Source organism: Barbus barbus, assembly GCF_936440315.1.
Source record: "Barbus barbus genome assembly, chromosome: 31".
In the NCBI taxonomy this organism is placed as follows: Eukaryota; Metazoa; Chordata; class Actinopteri; order Cypriniformes; family Cyprinidae; genus Barbus; species Barbus barbus.
In genome coordinates, this window is record NC_136759.1 from 5,830,696 (window position 1) to 5,850,664 (window position 19,969).

At 41.7% G+C, this 19,969-nt stretch overlaps 1 protein-coding gene across 5 annotated transcripts in view; it reads right to left on the reverse strand.

Moving 5' to 3' along the window:
* Nucleotides 1-19,753, reverse strand: part of LOC306851583 (roundabout homolog 2-like) — a 194,717-nt gene extending 174,964 nt beyond the window's left edge. For all 5 annotated transcript variants that reach the window (XM_079387938.1, XM_079387936.1, XM_079387937.1 and 2 more), the window contains exons 1-2: nucleotides 19,035-19,753; nucleotides 5,273-5,599 (exon numbers count right to left, since the gene is read on the reverse strand). In XM_079387938.1, the coding sequence (XP_079244064.1) occupies nucleotides 5,273-5,599; nucleotides 19,035-19,092 (385 nt within the window). In that variant the 5' untranslated portion in view covers nucleotides 19,093-19,753. The remainder of the gene's footprint in view (nucleotides 1-5,272; nucleotides 5,600-19,034) is intronic.
* Nucleotides 19,754-19,969: the final 216 nt, after the last annotated feature.

Genomic DNA, 19,969 nt, shown 5'->3' on the forward strand with positions numbered 1-19,969 from the left:
TTGGTCTTTATGGTGTGAGCACTGACTCCAGCACGGCAGATATACAACACTGACACATTCAATCAGGGATTTTATTTCTTTCTCCTTTATCACAGACTAGAGATCTGTTCTTCTTCCACCTCTCTGCCGGCACCTCACCCTCCCTCCCTCTTATCAGAAACCAACATTCCCTGTGGGCCATGGATGCATCCTGACATCCGTCTGCTTTCAACTTAATCACCAACCCCTAGAACCTGCAGAATCCGGATCCCGGGATAACTCAAATGCAGGTCAGAGGACCCAGACAGACACTGACATTTACAATCAGGCGGATGAGGACAAATGCATGTGAGTGTGTGTTTGATTAATTCACTCACACACGCTCACTTGTCCACCAGATGAGATGTTGAAAGCCAGATGGGCGTTTGTAGTCTAGATGTTAGGGAAGGGTGGTATGATGGCATACACCACACTACAGCAGAACTGTGACAACCAGTGGATATTTTGCTATACTGCTAATGGGAAGTGCAGCTTTATGTTATTTACATGCAAGGAAAAAAGGAAGGAAAAGAAGAAAAACAAAAAATTTCTATATATATATATATATATATATATATATATATATATATATATATATATTATCAATGTTATTGTACTGCTTAGTATTTTTATCAAAGCCATGATCTTTTTTTTTCTTTGATGAATAGAAAATTTAAAGGAACAGCATTAATTTGAAACAGAAATCTTTTGCAGCATCATAAATGTCTATATTGCCACATTTGATCAATTTAATTTAGAAATATTCATTTCTTTAAGAAGAAAAATCTTACTGACCTCAAACTTTTGAATGATAGTGTATATATTGTTACCATATAATTACTCATAACGTGATATAAGATTTCGATCATACCACCCACCCCTTCTAGCTGTGTGTGTCCAATTATTTTCATCCTCTTTTATTAGATTTTACTGAAGCCAGACACACAGTCAAACAGCTTGAGACACACCAGAAAAACTTAACACAAGAAAGCACCATTTTTCCACTAATTACTTCATCTTACCAGTTCCAAATGCTGCCTAACGATACTCTTAATTGCTGAAGTGCCACGCTGAAGCGTATCAAAAGAACCTTTTCAAAAACGCCAGGCAATCCCAGGCTGGTGGCCCTTTAACAAACCAGCAACGACATCTGTTTCACCCTTCCTTCATTTGCATACTTTTTAAAGGTTACAAGTGAACGAAACAGCACTTTTTGTCGCTAAGATTCAAAGTACATGAACACCTTCACATTGTTATTAGCACGGACCATTAGCAGACACAAACACGCACAAATTTGCACCTTATACGCTTAATTAATGCCCCCATGTTCAACAAGCTTGTTGCCCTCAGATTTATAATACACACACCTCTCCACCTGAGAAGAGATACAGGGGGCTAATTAACATTTTCCTGGATGACTGTGTGCCCCCGGTGTGGCTTGTCACATAGTGCCTGTATACAAGCTACGACCAGAGAGTTCATCACTTTGGCAAATTTATTCAAAGCAGGGCTTGCCTCAGTCTGACATAGTCTTCGCAATGATTTATGAACCTGCTCATTGACCCAGTTTATCCCGAGAAGAGAAAGACCATGAGAGAGAAACAAAAAGAGAGAGTGCGAGAGAGACAAAGACACAGAGAAAGAAAAATAGCAACAAAAGAACAAAATATATTTCCCAGAAGCAAGGAGTGCCACAGGGTGCGACCTAGACCGAAATGTATCCATCACATACATCATAGAGAGACAGAGTAAATAGACAGAGAAAGCTAATTTTAAGATAACAATCCAAATTCACTTTCTTTTTTTCCTATATAGTATGTAAAATTTAGATTTGTGTGTCCCACTCTATATCAAACATGTACATGTACACAATACATGGTCAACAGTGTTATCTAGTTTAGCAAAGTTTGTTAGTGTATGGTAAGTAGGCTAATATTTCCCACAACCCCTTGTGGTCTTATTCTTATTCAGTTTTAGGAAAAAATTAATGAACAATTTGATACTGCAACTGCCAACTTTGTTAGCCTAAATGCTAAAATATTATGCCCAGCTTAACATGCAGAGACAATTATAAGAATGCCATTCACACAGGAAGTTGATTTCTCTGAAACATAAACATTGTAATGCTAATAAAAAAGCCACACATGTACTTTATATATTTCAAGCATGTATGCATCACCAGCGAAATATGTGCCTTTAGGGTACAGTAGATGTATGCGAATTGGGATTCAGCCAATCGCTCCCTGTGGCTTGTCAGCACCTTTTCCACTCTTCTATTCTTCTGCTCTAATTAAGACCGTATAAATGACAGGAAAGGGATTCATTTATGTTGAGGAAAGTGGAAAGACGTGCGGTACCTTTAAGTGAAGAAATGGACCATTTTAAGAGGCTAAAGCGATAAACCCCACAGAAATAAGTTTACAGGAGACAAATAATTGTGTTGAGACAGATAAGCACCTTGAATCATTATAGGGACAAAATCAACCCTTTTGCACATTCGCTTTAAACTCTCTAGGACACAAACATCCGTAACAAGATCTGTGTATCTTCTTTGTGGCATTACTAATGGTCAATTGTTAAAGACTAGCGTTTGAGATAATCCTGCTTCAGCGGACACCTCCTTGCAATCTGCCTCATTATTAATAATGCAGCGAGCTCCTTTCACAGGCCTCTCTCTGCTTCCTGCAGCCCAGCTTGGGGTCTCTCTGATCAGGCGGCTTCAGTGGTCCACGGTGAACGCCTGTCTACAATCTGTTTCAACAGAGCCATTCACTCAGCTTGTGGGGGTGCGGATTGACCCCATATGAGAAGGAGGGAGAGAGACGGAACCATATATCGCAACAGGAGACGATTTGTGACACAAAGATGAAAAAGTACTGGGCTTGTAACCAGAGTCGGAACCCCAAAAACAAACGTCGCAAAACAGTCTGGAACATTCACCACATTTTTCAGTTTGTCACTGAAGGCCAGCTGTTTGTTTTGGAGGTGAACGTCTTATACGTATGTGAGTCTGGGAGTATTTCATATAGATCAGATATACACAGCTGGCTATAAAATCAACATTTACTTCTTGAGAAAACAGCGCCGCTTCAGAATATTTCTACGATGTGACAGATGAAACATATTTTGCTTGGAGCGATACATGAGCTGTATCGGTTTAGATTGGCTTCACTTCTGTGATCACTCACCAGTAAAGAGAAGTTTTATGAGTGGAAATTGTGTAACGTAACACAGCTGAGGGGTCTCTTTTAAATACAGTTATTGGTCTTTCCTGCTGTAGGTTTAGTCTCCCTTTAGTCAACTCAGACTGTGTCTAAACCTGAAAAATGCTGCCTCTGCAGGCTGTATATGGAGGTAGGAAGCATTCCAATATCTGGCTGAAAGAATAAAAATAGTGTCTGATGATATTTATTTGAATCAAAATGTGCCTAAAAATTAGCTTGGTTATGTCTGAATAATGTTTCGGATCATTAGATGACGTTATAGTGTCTTGGAAACCTTACAAGTGTCTTGTTTCCTTACAAGTTACCTTCATTCACAAAACAGTGCACTTTTAGATTAGGTTTCAGACACAGCATCTGACTTTGCACCATGCTGGAAAGGTAGAGAGCTAGCGCGAACAGAGAGGGGAAAGTGAAAGATACAAGTAAAAAAGGAATAATCGGGGACGTCGTCAATTTTTCATGAATTTTCATTTAGGCGAGGAGACCCCTCTTAGTGCGATCGATAGATCAAGCTGCTGTCACACAGTTAGCACCTGGGGGCCGCCACCACCGCCTCGGAAGAGCTAAGAGGATCAGAGAAAACACACACCCCCTGCCAGCTACACGAGTGAAAACACACAACACACACAAACTGCCTTTATACCCTTCTATATATACCCTATAACCCGAAACGCAGTTGTGTATCATCAATTACAGGTTAAAAATAGAACATTTATTCAAAAATATTACTGAAAAGCTTCCCGCAATTACTAGCTCGAAAGTACCCATTGCAAAAACTAAACGCCAGCATCTTCTCCTTTAACCCAAATCACCGTCCTGTATCATCAATTACAGGTTAAAAATAGAAAATGCAGCAGCATTCAAAATTTACTGGCTCTCAAAACCTTCCCACAATCCCTTCATCTAGAGTTACCCTTTCCAACAGCTAAACACACACACACACCCTCTCATTACTGCATGGGGTCTTGGCGGCAGCACACAGAGTCAATTTAGTTATCAATTTATTCAATATTTATCATCATATCCTTATTTCATGATGGATTGCCCCTATTTTCATAACAATGCATAAGAGAGGCCGCAGTATTGATCAGCTCGGGTTGAAACAGACTTCAAGAGAGCGGCTCACTTAGACTTCAGGTCTAGACTACAAACCCAGCAGAGCAAAACCAATACTCCTTAATCTCTAATGACTTTTGCTTTGGCATTTATGCTAAGCTAGTGTAGCTAGCTTTTATGCCTTTAGATTAAAAATGTATTCACTGATCACAAAGATCTCAAACTCCCAAGACAATAGACGTAAGGTCTGCCTGGCAAAGAGTTTCTTGGCTACAACAGTCCATTAATAAGCAATGATTTAGCAAAAAGGCCTATCATTAAAATAGCATACTCACTGGTTAGTAGAAAAACAAATTAGGACAGTTTAGCTGTCACTCATAGTGGTCTCTGATTCGCTTGGGGATTTGATCCCAAGGGATGTGCTCTCTCTGAAAATGCAAGTCAACCCAACAGAGACCCTCTTCAAAGCAGAACCCATCTACAGGTTGTCAATAAGCCCCCCTCCCAGATTCTGCCTTCCTGTATAGAGTGTTTACACCCTCCTTCCACACCTAGCATGCTCTTTCATCTGAGTCTGTCGCTCTGCACTTCCTTGGCATGCCCTATCATTTCCATTTCTCAGTCAGATGGAAAAACTACAAGCCTGGCAGATTGTACCAAAACAGACTGATATATCTAAGATTTGTTAAAACATATGTAGAGCTAATTAAAGTCAGAAGCCAACTGCAAAATAGTTCCCACTGATTGCTTTGGAACTAGAGAAATCAGGTCTTTTCCAAAATCTGTCAGATGCAATAACAAATCACAATTCTATGTGGCAAATGTTGTGGTATTCCAAAACCAGAATTGTGCAATTGTACGGTTAGGAACATTAAAGTGCAGTCTGGTCCACAGGGTTCATGGAAAAAAACAAGTTCTCCGACATTGATTGTTACCGTGACTCAAGACAATAATTAAAGAAATCGCATACTTACATGCTACTTCCAGTGAGGCGTTTCGACTGACTGCTTCCCCCAAGTAATTGCGTGCCACACAAACGTACGCCCCCTCGTCAGGTTTGCTTCGACGGCCATGAACGATTCGCAGGAAGAAGAGCGAGCCGCTGGGCAGGAGCATGCGGTGGGATCGAGGGTCATCTTTATCGGTTTCAACTCGTTCTCCATCCTTGTACCACTCCACGGTAGGGGTGGGCCGCCCCTCCGCCTTGCAGTTTAGGGTGGCTGGCTCGCCCTTGGATACAATCAGATCGGAGGGGTGTTCTACGATCCGAGGTGGAGAATCTTCCTGCCGTAGACGGGATCCTAGGAAAACAAAGAAAGCGGAAGACTTGTCAGGTCCAACCTTACATTTATGTAACAAACCAATTAGCATTAGTCTAAGCCAGGGGTGTCCAATCCTGCTCCTGTTGGGCCAAAGTCATACAGAGTTTAGCTCAATTTTATGCCAATGCATCTTTCTGTAAGCTTTTAGTCTTCCTGGAAACCTTGATTAGGTTTAAGAGTGTTTAACTGGGGTTGGAGCTAAACTCAGTGGCCCTTCTGGAGCAGGACTGGAAACCCCTGGTCTTGTCAATCACAATCTAACATTTTGAATCTAGAAAGAACCTTTAAGCTAAAAAAAGTAAGATTTGAGTTTAGAAAATCTTACTTACATACTCCCTTAAAACAATCCTTTATCTCTACTGCCAGTTGTTCACTGAGCATGCAAAAGCAATGAGCCAAGAAAAGCAATGTCAAAAACACAACCCAGCTCTCTGTTCCAGCACACTAATTTAGGGTGCCACATAGTGAGCTGGCAAGCCATTGGGGACTTGCCCTCTGTGACAGAGAGGTTCAGGGGTTTAGACTCACACTGTGTTAAAATGCTAATCCCTTGAACGTTCCCCTGCATTGCCTTGCATTTGGTATGGATAATGCTAGCAGCCCACGCTAGGAGTCTGGCCCTTATGATAATAGATTGCAGAAAGAGCAGTGTGAGCCTTAACCCTAGAGATAAGGAGCCAGAGGGCACCCTGAATTTACATCACTAAGGCATGGGCCAAAGAGGGACAAAAGCAGCCCCTGATCCCCCCAAAACCCGGCCAAAAAGAGATGGTAAGCCCGAACCGCTAGCGCTGCCATCAGATGAATGCTGTAAGCTTTACACGCTTCAATAGCACATGGCTAGCTTGGAAACACCCTTGAGATTGTAAATGCTGATTTTTGACTTCTTTCAGGGATTGGAATCGCTTAAAACTAGGAGTGACTGCAAAAGGGAAGGGGATATAATTTTAGCATGTGATTGTCTGTCTTTGCGGGGACCAAAACACATATATTGTAGGCCCCATAATGACCAAGTTTCATAGAGAGAAATCTAAAACAAGAGCATTATGCAAGATTATCAACAAGACCAAAAAGATATATCTACAAATGAGGCACAATATGTTTGTTCATTAGCTTTTTCTATGCACTGCTAGTGGCTAAACCTCCCGAGAGAGTAGCATGCTAGCATGATCACCACACAGCTCTGTGCAGCTTTGTTTGTTTAGCACTGCTAAAACAGCTGCTCGCTAGCCGTTTGTTCGACATAAACCACTGCAGAGCACAGAAGAGACCTCCTCCGCTATGAGAGCCCCAGCAGCAGCAGCTAGCTTGAGCTGAAGGTGGCCGTGTCCTCTCTTGGGATGGCAGGTGTTCACTGCGGTGCTAAACTCTTTCGGTTGCTGATGTATGGAACTGCAGTAAAAAATAACATTTGTTTGGCGTGTTTAGGATCACTTCTAAATGCGATATCCACACTGTCTCTTCTTACCAGTTGGACCAGGACACAGCATAGCAGAGAAGTAAGCTTGTTTGTTAGTATGCAAATATGTTTTGCTGAGTCTTAGTGTGCTCTAAATGTTCGTTCTCTCCTGCAGTGCAGTACGGACTCTATTAAAAGGAGCGAGGACTCCCACTTCACCTAATTTGTGCTAATTCCTGCCATTTCCCTCTCATTGATTAGTGATCATTCCAGCTGCCTGCTGTCTAAGTGGGGCCACACACAGGACCCAGAGCAGACATGGGGGTCACACAAGGGACTTGCTACTGACAGCTCGAGGTCTTATCCTGTATCCTCCAGGTTTCATGTTTAAGTTGTGCTGCATACTATGAAACCGAGCTCTGCTGAAGTTTGCAGATACGCTGATTTTGCTGTCTCTGACTACCTCTCGCATTTATCCTTCTCCCTCCCTCTTGGCAGTCTGCATCCCTCAAAACCTGAGGTGTCAAACTCATTTAAGGTTGGGACACTGATGCAACATTGGTGTATCCATGCATATCCATGCATTATACACACCAATTTTTAATGAATGAACACGAAAATGTATAACATTTTGTTTCTTATTGATGTATATGTCCCACTTTCAGCAATCAGAAACAAGTTCATTTTAATGTTGTATGTCACTAAATGAACAAACCACTAATTAACATTATGACATTGATAAATGGGGTGGTTCGAGATAAGAGGATGATGGGGGGACCATGTCCGACAAGAATGCACATAAACACACACACACACACACACACACATATATTAACTGCTATCTCACTGGAGCATCTGTTTAGCTTCTAATCGACAGCCACTGGCAGAGACTTTTACATGACTGAGGTGAATATGCTTGCACTTGCCATGCGATTCGATTTTTATTAGTCTAATTTCTTTTAATCCAATTTGTATTCCAATCTGTAACCTCTAATCGTCTGAACCTTGAGGCGCCATCTGCTTGCTGTATTTTTTTTCTTTCGTCTTTTTATCCAGGGAGAAATTTTGCTCAGCAGATGCTTCTAAAATTGTGCTTTTCCCTGTTAAATGAGGAACAGAAGGAAATATAAAAACAGATAGAGGATAAACTGATAAAAGAGCCCATTCTTTTTTACTAGGTACTGGGTGGTAACTGACTAAAAGTAGTGATTCTACTAACTTAACTAGTATTGAGAAAGAAAAATACTGCTTTAATTTTTACTATGCTACATATTTTGAAAGCCCAGTGCTGTTTTTTGACCTTTACAGATATACAACAGGCAAAATTTGCTGTTTTCCACTCTTGAAATTGTAAAACCTGATTTTATAGTGACCACTATAACCGGGTCAATCATACCGGCAGACACACACACACACACACACACACACACACACACACACACACACACACACACACACAACACACACACACACACTTCATTACCCCTAACACACTTGTGGATGTAGCACATGAAAATGAAAAAGTTATTTTTTCTATATTTTCTCCCATCAGCAGACTAAGCCACTGGCAAAGTCAATTTATTTCATTTCCACTCTCTGTCTCTTTGTTTCCCTCTTTCGTTCTTCCTGCTGCCCTCTCTTAATGCGATCATTGCTTGTTGTACAATCAAGTGCTCTTGGCCGCCTGGGAGAGTGCTCTTTACTATGTCTCTGAGCGCACACCATTCAAAGAACCATTTCCTCTTCCCTTGGACCCCCCAGCCAGCCCACACACAAGCACACATGCACACACATTTGGACTGGGGAACGCATACATGATGCATGGAAATCCGTGTGAGAAACTGTCGACATTCCAATCGAGTTTGATTCATGCGTTCATAATCATTCTTGATACGACATGTAACGCACTGATGCAATTTATATCCATCCATTTTCCAGAAAGTATATTTTAGCAGATGGAAATAGCATAATCTACCTTCACCTCATCTAAGTTTCCTAAAGCCTGTCTTCCTCTACTCCTCCTCGCCATATGCAGCCTACAGAATCAGTCAAGGAGGAGGATGTGTTTTCTATGGATGAGAAAGCCTAGAGGGGGTGAACTGTCATGTTAGTCATTGTTTACAGGCTGGTTAAGAACAATAGCTCACTTGCAGAACCTCCCTCTTGTCTCCTGCATGGCGAGAGGACTAATTTCATCCTTGTACATATTGTGCCACCACTTAATGGATGGTGGAGGACAGAAATAGTATAGTTTTTAACTGTTTTTATTTATTTCCGAGCCTGCTGCTGAGCCATCTACAGTACATTTCCATAAAGTTCTCTTCATCTCCTCATAAGAGTCATAGCATCTCCTCATCCACAAACAGGACCTCTTTAATCTCAAACTCTGAGACACCAATGAGAACAAATGGAGACTATCACGACTCTCCTGAGATCCAGGAAATGTAGAGATACAGCTCTACATTTTAAATTTTCCCCAAGGGTTTTTAGGAGAAACATCTGAAACTTCAAAGAAACGTAACTGAGAACCATGAAAGAGCAATAAAACCTCAGAGCAATAAAAATTTCTTCTGGGCACAGATGACCACGTATGCCACCTCCACCGCTCTTCTATTAGCTCTGCCTCACATGTATTCATGTGCAAAGCAGAAGGCTGGGGAGCTTTGATGATCTTCTTCGTAATTATTTTTATTGGTTCCCCTGAGATTCATCAGCCCACTGTTCAAATCAATAGCCAGAGCTTCTACCCACCCACTCCAGCAAGGCCAGAAAATCCCCTAGAGGACGCATCACTTATTGTGTGTGTGTGTGGAGCTGTGATCAGAGGTTACCACGGGCAACGTCCCAAAGGTGTTCTAATTACACTGTTCCATTGGCAATAAATAAAAGGCGAGGAAAGGGGTCACCGTTTGACGAATGGTTATCTCAGGATTTTGATGCGGATTAACATTAATTGAATTAGTATGCGCCTGAAGGAACGTCACAGTAGAACATCATTTATGGTTCACTGTGCATACATACGAGAAAATACTTTCCTTGTTTATTTATTATATTTTAAGTAGCAAAAAAGATAGTTGAGACTGAAAGAATGGGGTCAAAATGGCAGCAACTATCTATCTATCTATCTATCTATCTATCTATCTATCTATCTATCTATCTATCTATCTATCTATCCATCCATCCATCCATCCATCCATCCATCCATCCATCCATCCATCCATCCATCCATCCATCCATCCATCCATCCATCAAGACTTTTTTTAAACATTTTCAAAAATTTCAAACATGGCTGTATAAAAGGTTAAGCATTAATTTCTTTGAACTTAAATTAATTTTAATTTTGTTTCCTTACGTTTAAACCTGAATTGCAGTGCATCCCGTTTGCTACATCAGCATGTTTCAAACCACATCCCTGTTCTCAGTCTTGTCAAATCTTATGGGAATCAAAGCGAAAACTTAGCAAACACAAAAACAAACACGAAAAACTAAAATGCTGGCAGGGTTTGAGTTTTATGGAAGCCCTTTAACCCTGATACTGGTTATACTTCAATTCCAGGCACTGGAAATTCTCTCTCTCTGAGATGAATATCTTCACTCGGGCTAGTCTGACAGCAACTCGTTCATCATGTCATCAGTGGAAAATATAAAAATGTCTGTGGGGAAACAGGGATGATGTTATTGGATGCTTTCAGACATAGCTCTGAATACACACACACGGCACAACCTCGCACGAACAGGAATGCCCTTGAAGATTCATCACGTCGCCACCCTGTCACCTTACACACACACACACACACACACACAACGCCTGCCCTCCAGTGTCCCACAGAGGCCTGGATGCACAATAACTTTGAAAACTCATCTCAGATGAAACTCCGTAACATATACACAAACAAACCCCGGTAAACCTGAGCAGTGTGGTATCTGACCTGCCTCCATCTGCACAGACATACACGTGGAAAGCAAACACGAGAGAGCCTGATAATTCCAGGAAGCCTATATTCCTCTTCAAAAAAGGAATGTTTCCAGATATTGCCGTCCTATGTATCTCTCTCTCTTTTACACACACTCTTCCCCTGCAGTGAGTTATTGACTTTGTATCAGTGTACGCTTCCCGAGTCCGCTCCTGCGGTGAGATATAAATAGACACAACTGGAGAAATGAGAAATTAGTAATCAAAGATAATGGCTTTGTACATATTTATACTTCAGCGGCTTCTACTTCCTGTCAACATGTCTCCTTCATTCTCAAATCTTTCCCCACACCTCACAGGATACGAGTTCTCTTTCCCTCCATCTCTGTCTGCTGCTTTCTATCAGCAGTCGTCCCTCTATCGCTCTCTTCCATCAGGAAATGACCTGTCAGGGCCTTGAGAGAAAAAAGGAAAGGCGTGGAAGACAGAATTCCACATTCAGCGGAGGGCAGCAACCCTCATCAACACATTCGCCAGTGCCTCAAACCCCTCCTTTTTGTCCTTTCACTCTCTCCTTTCTTCTGCATTCACATCAACTCTCTCGTTTTCTCTCAGGCTGATGAATGGATGAAAGGAATCTAAGGTCTGGCCTTTATGAAGGACCGGGTGCGATGTTTTCAGGGATGTTAGGCCTACTTTTTGCACATTTATGAAGTTTCAACAGTTTAATGCTTATTTTTAGAGAACTGAACAAAGCCGCAACTCATCAACTAGCCATAGTAAATAACTGCTAAAGAAATGATATGTGTGTAGATGATTCTCTACTAATAGCCAAACAAGTTTTTTGTTTTTTCTTTGCTTTCTTCAGTGGTTGAAAGCCCTTGTTATCATGCACTTTTTGTACATATTTATTCAACATCTATTTAACATGCCAGGATTGTCTTGAGAAATAATGTGGGTCAGGTCAGCGTGGACAATTTGAAATGGGCTCCCCGCAGGTGTGAGTTTGTTTGACTTTGTGAAAATATTGTGGTGCCGGGTCTTTTATAACAGCATGTGTGTGCTAACATCAGAGCTATGTAGGGCTTTGTGTGTGCATATGCACCCACACCCTAATGAACGCACACACACACACAGGTGTTCTGCGGCATACCTTGCTCATTCTGTGCATCCCGGTGACGGCTGATCTTTGAACAGCTCTGAAGAGCAGCGACGGCTTTGTGGAGTGACATAAAAAGAAGTATGATTGTCTCCTGACATACAGTAATGCCTTTAGTATACCTCACAGTTCATGGTCCAAAGTCAACAGAGCGTGAAATAAATAAATCCTATATGCTTTTGAAGAGAACGAAAGAAAGGTGGCCACATTAGTCACTAGAGTTGAGAGAAGGCAGTTTTATTACAGAAGATGTGGGCGGCTGTTTTTAAACACATGGGCATGTCACTGACTTGGCTGCAGCCTTTGCCCGCTGGTCCCAGCTGAATTGAGGTATAGACTGCTGGTACAGTGAAAGATACAGTGTGCCTGGAATGCTAGTTAATGAAAAGCTTGAGCCCTGGGATCAGCCCAAGTCTCTTTTAATAAGCCAAAGCATGCATGTCCGGTGAGATTTATAAGTCTTATTTCATAGAAGGCTTAATCCGAACATCTCTGCAGAGGGTACAGAGATGAACTTTTAAGTTTAATCAGTTAAAGGTATGTAGTAAAGGTCTGCTCTACATGATAAGAACTTTATATTTATGGCAAGAACCTTTAGGCTAAAACCAAGAGTAAACAAGTGTGCAATTATTCTATAGCTTAAATAGTGATTATAGGGCATATACATGCCAAAAAAATAAAATAAAAAAATTTACAAGGTTGATGTTTTAAAGACCAGTATTGCATTTTATATATGGAAGTACTCAGGGAATTCTTGCCATTTTCCATGTAGATTCAGCTGATGACTCGATGTGTTGTCAGCCAGGTTGTATTTATGACGGATGCGCTGCCTTATCAAATTCACCTCAGCTATGTACATGAAAGGTCATCAACAGACTCAGGTAACCAACAAAAGTCAAGCCTGAACCTCACATGGACTTTGCCCAGGAAACCAAACACGGATTTCAAGAGTTGTTTGCTGACAGAAAACATATTTATGCAGCTGTGCTGATGAGTCACTGATATCATTACTTGGGAAACTTTGCCACAAATAACATTGCAACGATTAATATCCATTTTACTGTATAAAATGAAATCTTGAATTTAAACCTACAATCTTGCTTTCAAAACTGAGTATCTACAAGAAACTGTGTGTGGTAACTCCAAGTAACTGAGTGTATTTACAAGTAACTGAAATTGACATTTATAATTTCATCTACAATTATGACCGAATAAAAACGGATGGAAAAACCACTGAATTTAAATATACAATCCTAAATCTAAACCTATAATTTAGACTGTTAAGTGTACTTAACTTCACAAGTGTTATACAACAACCCTAAATGTCAATCTACAAAGCCCTTTCTAATCCTGGCTGAAACTAAACTTGCCTCAAACTCATAACATAAACTTCCTAATTCAGCAAAGTTATAAAATCTCCTCAGTAAAACTTTCTCTGTGATAATCAAAAGGCCTGGTCTGGCGCGCGCAGCGGGCGGTCTGAAGCGCAACAGTCAGTGCGTGTTGTGATGCATGAGAGTGAAGGTGGCAGCATGGAAGATTTTATACACTGCCCTGCACTGCTCTTCTCTGCATTACTGCTCTGACGCGCATGACGGATGTGCTTTGGAGTGCCGGGCAGTCTCTCTGTCTTCAGCTGCTCCACTGCGGCTGAGCCTCATCCATTTTCATGACCAACAGAGCTGCTTTTAATCTCACTGTCTTCTTCGCAGTGTCTCCTACGTATCAGGCACAGGCTGGAGCGAATCCCAGACCAAAGGGGAAAAACCACAGCTCTGGGATTTGATTATTCTGAAAAAACAGCGTTAGCTGAATTTCATTTAAATTCCTTATCTGGGCTTTACCACTGTGTATGTGTGGGTTCCTCTTATCTGTTTGTGTTATGTTGTGTTGAGTCATTCAGCCTTGACACAGATCCTTTCTTATCTAAGAGCTGCCGAGAGACAACTAAACGAGGGCAAGGTGAACCCAACGGATGAAAGAGCAAATGACACTTTCTCAAACATGACTTTGTGGACTGAAGGAGTCAGTGGATTGTACAAACTGTGTTCGGTCGAGTCTGTTGACTGTCAAATGGAGAGAAAGATAAAGGCCAGGACGCTATCTCCAAAGAATGATCTCTAGCCAGAGAAATTGTCCCTAATACTTATCGCACTGTAGTTTCCTTTCTGACTGGCCGTCTGGGTCTAGGAAACTAGGGAAAGTGCATGCCCAGTGCTTCACTGAGGGAAAATCTGACACTTGGCTCATTCTCTTTTGTTTATTCACATTAAAGACCAAATGAATTGGCTCAACAAATCCAGATTTATTTAATATTTGTGATCATTTGGACAGTTTTCAACTGATCAGATTAGGAGACCATGTGGCCTGCCAGCTTGGCCAGGCTGGGAAACCAACCAAGCTTAGGGAGGTTTAGGTGTTTTTTTTCCCCAACCCTTAATTGGATATAATCAATATTTTTGGTCCATTTTCTGGAAGAGAAAGAATGTGCATATCTTCCATTTCAAAGAGTACAGCATACATACATCAAAGCTAACCCATGTAGTAAAAGTCTGAAAACTGATTGGTCTTTAAATGAAAAAAAGTTCTCGACTGGCTTTATCCACTTTTTAGGAAATAACATGCATACAATATGCATCTTGCGACTCAACAGAGTGTTATCAGTGCATACATGTGCAGAACAAAGAGTTTACATTATGTATATTTGAGCTTGATAGCAAATACTACATCAGTGGTGTCTTCAGGACATTTCTGCACATTGTCACTAGTTACAAAAGTTACGAACTGAAATTACCGAGTAAAATATGATACAGGGTCAAAGCTTAGACTTGAACTGTGAAAAAACACCTGATAGCAACTGGAAAGCAACTGTAACTTCTTGTGTTGTATTGCGTTTAACTAAACCTAAAAGACAAAAATTAGGCCACATCAAGTCATTTTCTAATGCCAAAAACAAATGAAACATCTAACGAAGAACATGGTCCCCGCACTGAGTCTCACACCACCACATCCTCTTTCTAGAAAATGTCATAGGCATACTTGACTGAGAGCGAGCCAAGCAGATGAAAATGCTTTGGTCTCATCCCCCTGAAGCTCTTTTACAACTCTAATGTATATAATCTCCTCACTTTGTGCTGCTTGTGACATTTCCATTGAGAGAAACTTCTAGAATACAGCTACTCCACTCTATTGCATTCCCGATTCAACAGCCGCCTTTAAATGTCATTCATCCACTCTCACATTTACTGCCATTGGTGGCGCAAATCAACAAAATTACTGTCAACAAAAACTGTGAATGAGAGAAATACGTCTTGTTCTTTTTGCGTCACACTTTCTGAGGCTGAGTTTGGCTTGACGTGGCATTTGTTGCTTGCAAAGGAAGTAATTATCAATTATAAGATGGATTCGGCTGATTCTCAGATGAGGAAGAGGCAGGTTTAGAGTGTTTAAGTGATACTCTAAGTATAGCAGCAGTGGTGTAATGCTATCCAGCCTCCCATGCTGAGATACTCAATGCTCTTACTGCCTGATACTACAACAATGTCAGCAAAGTGCCCACACGCTGACCCCCGACTTTAACCCTCATTACAGATTCCCTACACCCTCCACTCTCACTTTGCTCGCCCATCATCTCCTCTCTCGCTCCAGCTATCCGTCACATTCTTTCTCAGAGAGCCCATCCTTGTTTTAATCTGAGCGCTAAACTGAGAAACAGTCACACATCTTCACATGCACAAACACTCCCTGACTCCAGTGTGGTTGCTTTGTGGTTTTGAGCTGCGTACGCGTCATTACCACAGGCCTCTCTTCGAAAATGAGGCACAATTACGACAGCGATGCATCACAGCCTAGCCAACTAGTGCAGAACAATTCCATTTAAACCCAGCTTTTATGATGTCTCATTCGTAAAGGCCCCATATCAGACCCACCTCACAACTGCAAGTTTAATTACTGATCTCAATCAATTACGTCGAGCCTGTTCATGTAATTGGTACTATCAAACACACTATGAATTTAAGAAAATCGAAACATCCATAAGAAGAGACCCAAATAATCTTACATGCATCTACCAGATCAGATCTCAGTAATGTCAAAAGTTGCAATCAGACGTCTCAATATGATCTGAAAGCTTTTTTCAGGAGAAATAACAACTCATTGAACTATCAAGCTTGTCTCTGTTGTTTCTCCTAAAATTCTTTAACCTCAATACTTCAGTAAAGCATAAGAGATAAAGGAGCAACCTCTAAGCAATCAAAGGTTCCTCTGGTGTTCATGAACACCAAAGTGAAATTTTGTTGCAGATGTATTATACCTACAGTTCTATATTTCTCCTTGCCTCTTTCAGTCATGACTTCCAGACACACAAACACTCTAGTCTAGGTTTTTGTTTTTCCTGACAGTGCAGAACTGAAGCTTCAGCATGCAGAGAGATACAGCGCCGTCATTAGAGCGGACCCACAAGGGACCGTTGGCAGGCAGGTGCACGTCTCCTCACTTCCACCAGGGGAGCTTGGGAGTGGGGCATCATCTTGTTCTCTGCTCTCGGTTATGAACACACTACTAAAAGCAGCAAAGTTAACCAAGGCATCAGACCCTGGATAATAGCAGAAAACTGGGACGTGGGAACATAGGGACAGAAGCAATGAACCTAAAGCTTCAAGGACAAAATACTGCAGCCAACAGTAAGCATTTCTGCTATACTGCATCATATAACATCAACTTGGTTTTTGCATTTTCTGAAGAAACTAGTGAAAAGTGTCCACCTAAGACTCTATGATTCAAGTCCCTTCATCAATGTAAGTCTTTGCATTTTTTTCACCCATGCTACGCAAAAATGGTCCAATCGGACTATCACAATTACTAAAGATCTTCAAAACTGAAATAAAACTCCTCAGTCTTACAGACTAGCTGCATCAAATCAACATCAAAACAAGAAGAACATCAGGTTTGTCCTGTCTCACTAACTGTCCTGTCTCACTAACTCTAACCCCAAAAACTATTTTCTCCCAAGTCTCCATTCTTACCCCTCCCTCCCCAAGCAGCATTAATCACGCCGTCCCTGAACAGAACCAAATGACTACGGTCATTAAAGCCCAGGACAGCTTTGTTACAAACACAGCGTTTTTCTGAATGCATCTCTACAGCCTTTTTTGTCTGCTTGGAGAGGGCTGCTCCTCAAACCCAGCTCCTCCTTCCACCAGAACGGCCGGATTACCTCTCACAGACCAGTCGGACAGGGAGAGAGGAGGGTTACGGGGCAAACGGTTCGCCAGGGTGATTCATGGGCTCTTCTAGAAAGACCTACTCCCCTCTTACCCTCCAAAAACTAAGGGCCATGCCTTCAACCAGTGCCTAGCAACCGGCAGCTGGGGCGCAAACAGAAATGGGGAAGGACAGGGAGTTTCTGAGCTGAATTGGGCTAGACTAGCAGGCTCCATGGTAGATACAGGGACAAAAACAGGAGACAAACAGCAAGACAAGTGCAGATGCTGGAAGGACAATGGCAGAAGCTGTAGCCTGACTCAGCCCCTCATCAGTCACTGTAACATCTACTAGACTTATTATCTTTAAAGTGTTCAAACAAAAACCCAACCAAACACTGTTAAGTGTGAAACGGGGATTTCGGACAAAGGCGCTCTTGACACAGCTAATGTAATGTGTGTGACTGTCTCAAAGACAAATATGAACTGTTCACATCATGAAAAGACCCCAAATACAACCCATGCCAACTCCAAGTGCAGTTTGCCGTATCTAAACACGCCATACACTATAATTAGGTATATTCATTTTATTCTCTTAAGATACAGAGTTAATGGTTGGACACACCAATCTGACTACATCAAGTGATTTGTTTCACACCATTAACAATATCTTCATTAGTGATTAATTAAAAAGCTATCAAGTGTTCATTGCCCATTACTCACTTAGTTATCATATATATCAGAGACTACCAGATAGACAGAAGTGATTGGCTTCCAAACTCCTTTACGGTCTTCTATACAACAAAACTGAGCAGTTTAGGCAGCTTAGGGAATGCAGTGAAAAGACATGAACAGATGTGAGGAAATAAACACGCTGTTTCAAATATTACATAAATCATATAAGCCTCTGTGAGTTTTACTGGAATAATAATCCTTATGAAATATTTTAAAAAGCAGAACGGGCTAAGTAAGAGGGTTTAATGAAATCAAACACAGGCATATCAGAAGATGCAAATAACACCAGTTCAGAAGTTAAAATTCATACTGAAAGCTTTTCAGAATTCGGTGCAGACTATTGTGTCTAGTGTAGTTGGTTCAGTTGATTGTTTCATACTCTTGGACTGATGAAATCTCATTCTGGATCATGTTTGTATATCCATTTATTTGCAAAAACAATCTCAAATGATCAGTTTGTTATTCTTAAACCCTGTGTTTGTCATTTGGGGTCCATATGTGCAATCTTTGCGCCACGCCTTGCGCATCCACTGGTGCTTTTCACAGCAGGTGTCACCCCAGAGACTACGGCGACTGTGGCACCTGCTGTGGAAAGCACTAGTTGGTACCTAACCACAGGTTATAAATATGAACTACACCAGAAGTATAACACTTTTTTTTTTTGACAAATCACACTAAACAAGTGTTCCCCCCTCCAAGTACAAATGATTTTCCACAAACATTATACGCAAGAACATAAGAATTTTATTCGGACTAAAACTAAATTTACTTTGCCAAGTGATGCCTGGAAAAGTGTCCAAAATAAAACCCCGCGCTCCTACTGTATAATAAAATTATTTTGTTGTCAAAATCATTGACGTATCCACGAAACTAAATAAATGAATAAGATAATAACACTGAAGGAAACTCTGTAAGGGTGTTTTTAAAGTTAAATTATGCATTTAGCAGAAGTCTCAGAAAACTCAGAAAAAGCGTTCTGTTAGAACGGAGCATAAAAAGTAACTCACCATCCACTTGGTTAAAGTATACTAATCCACAGAGTAAAAGGTGTGTTAGAGGACTCATTCTGTCATAGTCCACATCCACTCCACACCTCAGTTCTCAAACACTGGACAAGTTTCTCCTCTTTTAGTATTTGGAGTATGTAGGAACTCTCAGTAGCCGCTCAGATCCAGCTGAAATGTCAGATGAGTTTTCGCTGGGCTCATGGTGTCTTTCTGGATGAGGAATGAGATCCACGCGCACCAGTGAGGATTGAACTAGTGTCTGTCAGCCCGTGGGTTATACCATGCCTTATACCAGCTTTTGATTTCTGTCCTAAGGGGACTACAAAACAGCAGAAGCGAGTCAGAAGCAGCAGCGAGCACGCGTAAAGACAGATGCGGATCTGTCCAAACGCGCGTGGAAATGTTGCGCCCTCCGGTTCCTTCAACAGCTTCTGAAGCACCTTACGGATCGCTTACACGACCCTCTCCTATGTTTAAAGTGTAAATATGTCTTCTCGTTTCATTACACTCTTAACTCCGCGTCCAGAAAGCCGCTCCAAAGTTCCGTGGCGCGGCGTTAAATCCAGCGTAAATCGGTCGGGGTGGCGCTGGCCCCGTGCGATCGCTCTCTGTGAGTCTACAGCAGAGAATGTGATCAGTCTTGGGAAGGGCGAGAGCTCCGCAGCGCTCCTACAGCTCCATAACTGACACCCCTCTGCGCACAGCTCCCGGGCCGAGCCAAGACTGACGCTCATACTAGAGGAAGAGACAGCGAGGGGGAGGAGAGCGGGAGGAGTGGAGGAGGAGGAGGAGGAGGATGCTGTGGGCAGAGGTGGCTGGGGAGCGCTCAAAGCTTCTCTCCGATCTTGACTCACAGCTTTCCATGGTGTTATCCATAAAGTTGACCCAAAGCGCCACATGATCGGCACCACACCAAACGAAAAGACAGTAGGACC